General features: G+C 39.0%; 1 protein-coding gene across 3 annotated transcripts in view; it reads right to left on the bottom strand.

The window, feature by feature from the left end:
• Positions 1-1003: 1003 nt before the first annotated feature.
• The window catches only part of MAEA (macrophage erythroblast attacher), a 35140-nt gene continuing 26723 nt past the window's right edge, over positions 1004-9420 (bottom strand). For all 3 annotated transcript variants that reach the window (XM_008940338.1, XM_008940339.1, XM_008940340.1), the window contains 4 exons: positions 6876-6984; positions 3494-3627; positions 2631-2826; positions 1004-2187 (listed from right to left, as the gene is read on the bottom strand). In XM_008940338.1, the coding sequence (XP_008938586.1) occupies positions 2092-2187; positions 2631-2826; positions 3494-3627; positions 6876-6984 (535 nt within the window). In that variant the 3' untranslated portion in view covers positions 1004-2091. The remainder of the gene's footprint in view (positions 2188-2630; positions 2827-3493; positions 3628-6875; positions 6985-9420) is intronic.

Raw genomic sequence — 9420 nt, 5'->3', positions numbered from 1 at the left:
ATGCACTGCAATTGTTCTGCAGTTACCACACGTTTCCTCAGGGCTGCTGAGAAATCCAGCTCTTCTTCCCTGCTTTGGCTTTTCATGCATTTCTGTAAAGCAGGGAAAAGTGAGTTTGCCATCCTCAAAGTTATCCTTGCTCTTCTGCTAGGATGCTGCAAAGAGTCTGAACAAACACTGCTCCCCAGGGTGATGTCCTGTCCCCTTCTCAGATTATGATGCATCAGCTCTTGCCCCATGAAGAAGAGATCAATGACTGCTTAATTGATAGCTGATTAGTCCAGCCACTGATGCTGCCTCCACCTACTCTTGCACATGGCTTCTGTTCTAAGGGATTGCTAAAGCTGCCACTGCAGAGAGTGCTGAGGGAAACAGACCCTTGGAGCAGTCAGTGCAGCAACACTCGTCTGCCAAGCTGGCAGCTCTGCAGTGGTGCAGAGGTCCCTGTTCTGAAGCATCAGTAATGTCACTTCATGAGAATGGAACCTCTTTAGACATACCTCCCCAGAAATCCCACTGTAGTTAGTTTCAGAGCAGCTGATACAATCTGCTTATCTGTGATCTCTAGGAGTTGAGCAGGAGTAGAAGTTGTGGTCCTGCCACTACTCTTCATTAGCATTCTTTAAAGCACTCAGTCACGCATCACCTAGAAGCTTCCAATTTTATGAGGAGAAAGCCTCTAAAAGAGAAGTCGAGGAAAAAACAGGGGAAAAAAATTGACAGAATTGTAGATTGGAATGTACTGTTCCCAAAGGAAAAGTTGAAACGAAAAATAGTTGGCTGAGATGCTCTGATGCTGGAGCCTGAAGAACAGTAGTTATGGCTGTGGTGTGGAAGTGTGGCAGGATTTTTTGATGTGTTTGTTTTCAGATTTTGCAAATTCACAACCCTTGGAAGTTGCATTCTTCCTAAGAGAGACCCTTACAAAAGGGAATCTTTTTACATTTACACACAAAGCAGGCTTTCTACTTTTATATAATCAAGAAATGGAAAACAATTTTTATTAACATGTTTTACATTTACAATCTTTTATTAGCTAATCAACATCAACATGCAAAAATAAGCGCTAAATACAAACCTCTACAATATGGTTTTGTTTAAACTACAATGGTTTAATTCTTTTGAAAAGTCATAAGGATGTGTTCTGTAGTTGTTAAAATTGAACTATTAGTTTCAGTAATGAATACTATTTAGACCCTAAAATTATGTAATCATCCTGCAAGGCATCTTCAGAAACTTTGCCCAACACTTAAGAATACCAGCTCATTTTCATGTGAGTACATTCTCAAAGCAAGAAATAAGGCAGTAGCACTAATGATTTCATATTGAACCCTATGCACATAACTAATAACTTTAGAAGGACTTTAACACTATGGTAGACTGGAAAAAGAACATTTAAACAAGCATTGGATTTTGCCTGAAATGTTCTCGGTTCCTCTTGATACTTATGCAACCTCCTTAAAATATTTGGGTTTGGAAAAAGACTTTGTACTCCTTCAAACCAGTCCCTAGTTGATCCTCCAGAGAAGCCAGTCTTGTGTCAAAGACATCAATATCTTCCCATGGAAATAAGTTACATAAATCAGGATTACTTCACAAGAGGATCATAAAGAAGGCAAAGAGAAGCTTAAAAGGAGAACATTGGTAGTACTGAAATTGTCGGTAACAAAAGGGTCTTGGACAATTGTGAAAAAGAGGGAAGAAAAATGGATTTAATTTCGTATCTGTTGTAACTTTTCCCCCAGTGCAAGTGTCCACCTTTAAAGAAAGTTATCCTTTAGAAGATGAAAATACTTTTGAGAAGAGTCCAATTTTTGACCTCACGTTACAAAACCTTAACCATCAAAATTTGTTTCCATTTTTATTCAAGTACAAACTTAAGTCGTAATTCCTCTTTTTTTTTTTTTTAAAGAGTGTTTTTGTTGCTCATTTATCTTTGGTCGCAAGAAACAATAATGCCACCGACAGGTCTGATCCCCAAGGTGGCAGGTTTTGCTTCTTTGCCACACGTTAAGGCCCCCCCCTTTGCAGGGTATGCCAATATACACTGTGTCAAAGCTCCAGTGGCACTTCATCGTGGGTTCCGTGGACCTACATGATGTAGACTTTCTCAGCTTGTGAGAAGTTGAAGACTTCTTTGGTTCTTGGGCAAACTACTTTGTCGTCTTGACGAATAGAAAGCAGAGACTGAAAAAGAGTGAAATCAAAAGATAACAGTCACAGTAGTAACTCAAAGCATTGTTTAAAGTGTTTAGCAAAACTGCTTTTCTTTTCATTTAACAAAAACCCAAAAATGTTACAGTGTGAGGTCAGAACATCTTAGCCTACAAAAGTCATTCTACATTATCTCTCTCTGGAGGGAATGATTTCCAATGCTGTTTGATTTTGTGTTATAAATTCATACAGTCAATGGGACATTAGGTTCTTTAAAGACCAATTCAATCACATAAATATACAGTTCCTTAAAAGTTATGGCAGGAATTTTTTTCTGTTAATATAACTGATTACAGATAATACAGAATAGCAGAAGGCACCTGTAGCTTTCTGAGTTCAGAAGCTCTGATTTTCATATAGAAAATCATAACCACTGCTGGTTTAGACCTCAGTAAATGATGGGTTTCACCACTCACATTGTATCCGTAGACATATCCATTTGGTAACATCATAGGAGGATTATTTTCGTTCATTACATCCCCCGAAATCTTGCAGACTAGTCGTGAGTTGGCACAATGTGCCATAGGCAGAGGCTGAGCCAGCTTGTTCAGGGATTTGCTACACACAGGGCAGTCTGGGTTTTTTGAGCTCCCATCCTCTTTATAACACTGGCTGTTGAACAGCAAGTTAAGGAACAACCACCACTGAATACAACAATTCATGACAAACACTGGAGAAAAAAAAAGACAGTAAACTGCAAATATAACACAGGCTATAGAGGGACCATTTAATTCAAGTTTCATGTGTACATCTAAGAATCAAGTTTTTGCCTTGCTTCAGGGACTAAGAGTGAGCAACAAGTGTCTGGCACTCTCTACAGGGAAAGTTTCTGACTGAAAACACTTCAGTAACCCCAGTCCTCTAACACACCAGAGTGTGCAGCTACACCAGCTAAGTCTCAAATGATGCAGGATATATTTGGATATTCACATTAAACCAGACAGGGTAAGTTTGTGTGTAAGTGCTTAAAACCACTAATTCTGACCCAGCTCACTAACTCTTGCAGCTACGTTCACTAAGATACACAGAAAGATAACCTAGTATTTAAACAATGCAGATTTCACCTTAAAAATTTTGGTTTTGGCTTTTTTTAAACCATAAATGCCATTTACCATCTATCCTTATTTAATAGACCAATTCATATGCCATTTAAACAACTCATGAGCACAAATCCTGAAGTGCCACATTTGTTCTTTGAGCTCTCTGAAAAGCATCCACAGAATGAAAAAACCCACGGTGCTGCTTTGCACTCGACAGCAGCATCTGCATTAAAGGATACGGTGTTTTTATAGCTGAAAGGCCTGCCTGGAGTGTTATAGTAAAAACAGAATTGTTTCCCAGCTGATGTAGTCTGTAGTTATCATATCTAAACTGTTGGATCAGCATTCTCCATCGAGCAGGGTCCAAGAGATCCTGTTAAAAAACAACACAAGTGTAAGTTGTTTCCAATCTAATTGTCCCAGGGGTAAAGCCTGGGAGTGGTAAATTGGGCAAAACTCACTAGACTGAGTCTATCACTAAATAAAATTATGCATGCTAATGCACAGTATGAATATACTAGTTTACAAAGTACCTTTTAACACTAGAAATATGATTTAAATCAAGTATTACTTAAAATAGCTGTCTTAACAATATTCAGTATCCCTCTGTCTTCCACCAAATGGTCTAATTAAGGTATGCAAATCCTGGTGAGGATGTTTCTTGCATTTAGTTTTCTAGATTGCTGGCCTGCTTATGAAGCAATACTGGTATTGCAGAATTTTAGCTCTATAGCCTCTGAACCATTAACATCAAGAAGTCAGAACGTTTTTTTTTACCTCAAGTCAGCCTAATTCTGCTGATAATTCTTTGTAACATATAGTGTTTACAAAATTTTGTAAAAAGGTTTTAATTTGGAGAGCTGGCACAACCCCAGGTTAAAGAAAACTTAGGTAAGCTATGCATTTAAGGACAAAATTCTTTTATATATATTGTAATGCTGCGTGGTACCTAAAAAACAGGTAACAGTGGTCAAAAGGTTTTATGCAAGCAAGAACTAAACCCACAGGTCAAGGATATATTGAACCCTAAAAATAATGCTGTGAAAGAGTCATGTAAGAAGTAAAGACCCTCTGAAAATGTACTCGTGTAACCTACACAGGCAGAGACCTAATCCTTTCTTCTGCCTGCACCCCTTCTCCTGTGTAGCCATAACCTCCATTTTGGTCATGAGAAGTGACAAGGTTTATTCCCTTCACAATACACTCATCATCAACTATGCATGCTACACTTTGAGGCAACTAGGAGAAACAGTAATATATTTTAATATATGGTTTAGTTTATAAAACAGGCTTCTGAAGAAAGAGTAAAGACTTCACAACAGACAATACACTCAGTAACAGCACCAAATTCAAAACATTATACCCAAATTCCTAGACAGCAATTTCACCAAGACATTTTACCACAGTCTTTGTGCTTTGCCCTGTACCACCTTGGCCCTCACTGCCTCTCCTCAGCTCCCTACTCATTCAAGTCAAGACACTGGAGTAGAGACTCCAGGATGACCTGTTACTGCAGCCTGTTTACTGGAAATTCCCCACCCCTAAATCACCAGCCTGGCCTGAGAACTTTTAACCAAATGGCACCATAGTATTGTGGATTTTTTGAGTTTTATGAATAAATTTGCCACTGTTATCCTAAGATTTCATGTTAACAGAACTATATTTCAGATAAACTTAGGAAATATGTTTTAGAACTGCAAGAGGCCAACACGTAAGGAAGCGCTAAACTGTATTTTGATCAGCAATTGTCTCAGTAAGTACAGAATTCCTCCACCCCCTCAAACTAAAAACTGACTACTTCAGCAGTGGGGAGAAGTGGTCTACGTACAAGTAAATCTTAGCTTGGATTATGAAGTTGCATGTCTCCATGACCACTGACAAAACTGTTGGATTTGAGAAACAAAGTACTACTAATGATTAAAAAAAAGCCTAGGTGATAGTAAGCTGCTACTTTCGTGTCCCAAGTATCCAGTAGCCACAACTACATAAGGTTATTTGAAGGATATCAAAAGAAGATAGCTTGTTTTGCCATCATATTAAGTATGTTTTCCTTAAAGTTCTAAAAGATAGGACAACAAGCTGGAGAAAATTCTGTTCGTTGATTGCAGAAGATGCTTCTTCCCTTGGATTAATAAAAATCAGCTGATTAGCAATACTATGATCTCAAGCTCTCTCACAGATTTAGAAGTAATTTTACTTTAAGCCACTTTAGGAAGCTATTTATGCACAGAACTCCCAGTCAACAAATTACAGCTATCTCCAAACAAGTGTGTACACTATGATTCTGTTTATCTAGGTAATTATTAGAGTACCCAAAACATAACTTCCATAAACTATAATCTTTTAAGTCAGATCTACAAAAAGTAGTAGGCAGTTTGTTCCAATTACATGATTGTATGTGAAACAGTGAGCTTTTCTCCTTACTCTCCTCTCACTGAAATATTCTGTCCAAACTAGCACTCAGAACAAAACAGAGAATTCTTATTTCCTCCCTATTTCTCTCAACTACTAAAACAATGATAAGCTCTGTCTTACACCCTGTCTTCAAACACATCTGTCATTTATACTCATAACTCACATCAAATGTAGCATTCAAAACACATGGATCCTTCTAGGACTCCAGGATTAGCAAAAGAATTCTGTGGTTTGTCATAGAATGGCTTAGGTAGGAAGGGACCCCAGAGATCATCTGATCCAACCTCCCTACCATGGGCAGGAAAACCTCTCAGCTAAACCAGGTTGCTCAAGGCCTCACACAACCTGTCCTCAAAAACCTCCAGGGAGGATGCATCCACAGTCTCTCTGGACAATCTGTTCCAGAGTCTCACCACCTTTGTAGTGAAGAACTTCTTCCTAAGATCTAGTCTAACTTGTCAATATGATTATTTTTTTTTTTGTGTTCTGTTAAACCATTAAAAATCATGTTAAATCATCATCAATTGTTTAAAAATCATGTTTATACTGGCATTGCCACATACTGGCTTGGCATTTCATAACATTGTCTTGCTTCACCAGCTTAACTCTTGTCTGCCTTTTGCTTCCAAGTTAAATACCTACCTATGCATTTTGCTGGATTCAAATTTAGATATTGATATCACTAATATCTACAGTAATTTGTATAACCCAAAGAAATGAATGCTTTAAAGCATCAGAAATACTGCTTTCAGTATTCAAATCATCTTTCCTTTCTTCACCTTAACCATCACATGGAACAGCAATTTGAGAGGTAGAAGAACTGCTGCTAGCATATTAAAGCCACAGCCCAGTATGTTGAGTAAGACCACCTCTTACTCCTTGTACTGCCCCATCTTCTGTCTTCTCTCTTGCTGTGTATTTGCAGATCGTGCTCCCATGCCCACACATCTTTAGTGCTGGGTTTGTGGTAAGCCTAGCTCAGTGCAAATCTATTTCTATTAAGATCCAACTGGAACCATACAAACACTGCTTGGATTAATATATTGGTGAGGAGTGGTTATTAAGATGAAGGACTACTATTAAAGGTGGATTTTAGAAAGGAAAATGACAGCAACATTTGATCTTCAGATTATCAATGTGTTTTCCTGTAAGGAACTAGTACCACAACATTATTCTGCTGTACCACTGAATTTGAAACAGTGTTACCTTATAGGGGGAGATGTGAGTGTCTGAAGGAAAGGCCAACATCCCCATCACTTGTCGAACCTCATCCAGCTGGCTTCCCTCAGCCTGACTGAAATGCTTTCTTGCATGTCTGAAATACAGAAGTTTTACAGTTATTAGATAGCCTGGTTTCTGAATCAACTAAATTTATATAATTATGTAAGATTTCAGAGAACACCTCTAGATTCTGCTCTCAATACCTGAGCTCCAAAAGGTGATACATTTAAAGGGCTTAAAAAACGCAACCTGCAAATATGAATGCACAAATGACTTTAAGAATTATCAATTTTACAGTGCAATTTCTTAGAAACCAGAATATCATCATCTTACTGTAGCATGAAACCTTATCTCACCTACCTCTAGAGAGACAGATCCATGATTATTAAAAGCAAAGTCTATGCTTATGCAAGCTCAAAGTAGCTCTTACTCCTTTGGCACACATTCACCAGCGAGCTAAACGTAGTCTGACAATCACCATTAAACATCAAGAATGTTCAAGTATCTACCTTGTTTCTACTAACACTGGAGAAAAGGTTTACTTTTGAATTTTATTTTTTTTCTGTATAGGTTAGAAGGCAATGCCACTTTCTGTACAGATTACAAGAAATTACAGGGTAATGTAATAAAAGAAGACCTTGTGAAAAAAATTTTTTTTGCCAGGTAAATAGAAAAACTAAGTAGAACTTCAGTAAAAGTTTCTGTACTTTAATGCATACTGATTTTAAGAGATATGCACAAGGCTAAAAACTTGGATATTTGAAAGAAGTGACAGAATTTCCAGAAACTTAAAGTAAAAATACAAACTTGTAATACTTTTCAGGAAATTAATACTAAGACCAGAGGAGACCTATCAGATTATAAGGACATTCAACTATTTAAAAACCCTGTAATGGAAGCCTCCCATATCAAGTCTTTCCAAGATTATCTATTTTCAAGTTGAAGTATACAGGAAAACCCTCCAGCCTTTAGACTGGATGATTAGTTCAGCATTTCTGCTACAAGCTCCTGTTTTCAGTGGTGCACAGATGTTGTATAATAGACTGAGCACAGAATCAGCACTATGTTGACTTTCTGGCATTGCATAAGTGTAGAAGAGCCTTTCCTACGCCGTGTCTTCTCCATAGTTTGTTATAGGGGTGATACTAAGTAAAATCTGAAGTACTCTTGTAAGGGCTTGCTCTTTTTAAGAGTCTTGTTAAGGTCTATCTGAAGTTACAAATTACTTTTGGGAATATGCAGTATTTTCCAATTGCCTATTTCATGTCTTGAATGAAAAATAAATGAAATAAAGTCTAGCTAAGTATTTCCCTTCCCCCTCTACCAAGCTCTGTGTTCCACTGCCTACATTTAGGTCATCAATACCATGAGAACAGTCTCTTCAGCAGTGTTTCAGTACTCCCACTTCCTCTCCCACCCAAGCCAGGAAGCAATGGAAGTTATGTAGGACAGACTGTTTCCACCCAACTTCCTACTTTGGGTGAGCAATTCAGGAGTGTAAATATTGTTCCCCAGGTGATTACTGTTATGAGATCAGAAGTACAAAACCCACGGCCTGAGAGAAGAGACTGGGCAGCCTGGACACACGGGAAGAAAGTTAAAAGTGGTGCTAGTGCAGAGCTGCAGATGAATGTTACAGATACTTAAAGAAGGTTAAGCAAAGAAAAAAAGCTCAGATCTAGCAGTTAAGCTTCAATTGCTGTGTGTGCATGAAGGAGGAAAGGGGAAAAAAAAAAAATCACCTTAAGAGAACTGATCACTGTGCACTTGTGTTCTCTGGTGAGTGACGTTCCTCAGGGACAGGGGCCACTGCTGTTTGACACCTTTGCTGGTGATAAGGACAGTGGGTGCACCCTCAGCGAGTCTGCTGGTGAGACCAAGCTGCATGGTGCAGTTGACATGGTGGAAGGAAGGGATCCCATCCAGAAGCCTTAACAGGCTTGAGAGGTGGGCCCATGACAGCCTCAGGAAGTCCAGTAAGGCCAAGTGTAAGGTACTGCACAGGGGTCAGGGTGATTCCAAGCACAAATACAGGCTGGATGGGAATGGATTTAGAGTAGCCCTGAGGACGATGACTTCTGGGCATTGGCTGATGAAAAGCTGGACATGAGCTGTGCTCACAGCCTGGAAGATCAACTGTATCCTGGGCTGCAGCAGAAGTAGCATGGCCAACAGGTCATACCCCTCTGCTCTGCTTTTATGAGACCCCACCTGGAGTACTGTACTGGGCCCTCAACATAGAGAAGGACATGGACCAGTTGGAATGAATCCAGTGGAAAGCCATGAAGATGATCAGAGGGCTAGAACACCTCTCCTATGAAGACGGGCTGAGAGAGTTGGGGTTGTTCACTGTGGAGAAGAGAAAGCTCCAGGGACACCTTATAGCAGCCTTCCAGTACCTAAAAAGGGCCCAGAAGAAAGCTGGAAACAGACTTTACTTGTTGTGATGGGACAAGACGTAATGGCTTCAAACTGAAAAAGAGCAGATTTAGATATTAGGAAGAAATTCTTTACTGCAAATCTGATGAGA

This window comes from Merops nubicus, unplaced genomic scaffold (genome assembly GCF_000691845.1).
Source record: "Merops nubicus isolate BGI_N331 unplaced genomic scaffold, ASM69184v1 scaffold2375, whole genome shotgun sequence".
Lineage (NCBI taxonomy): Eukaryota > Metazoa > Chordata > Aves > Coraciiformes > Meropidae > Merops > Merops nubicus.
This window is presented reverse-complemented; position numbering and strand designations above follow the sequence as displayed.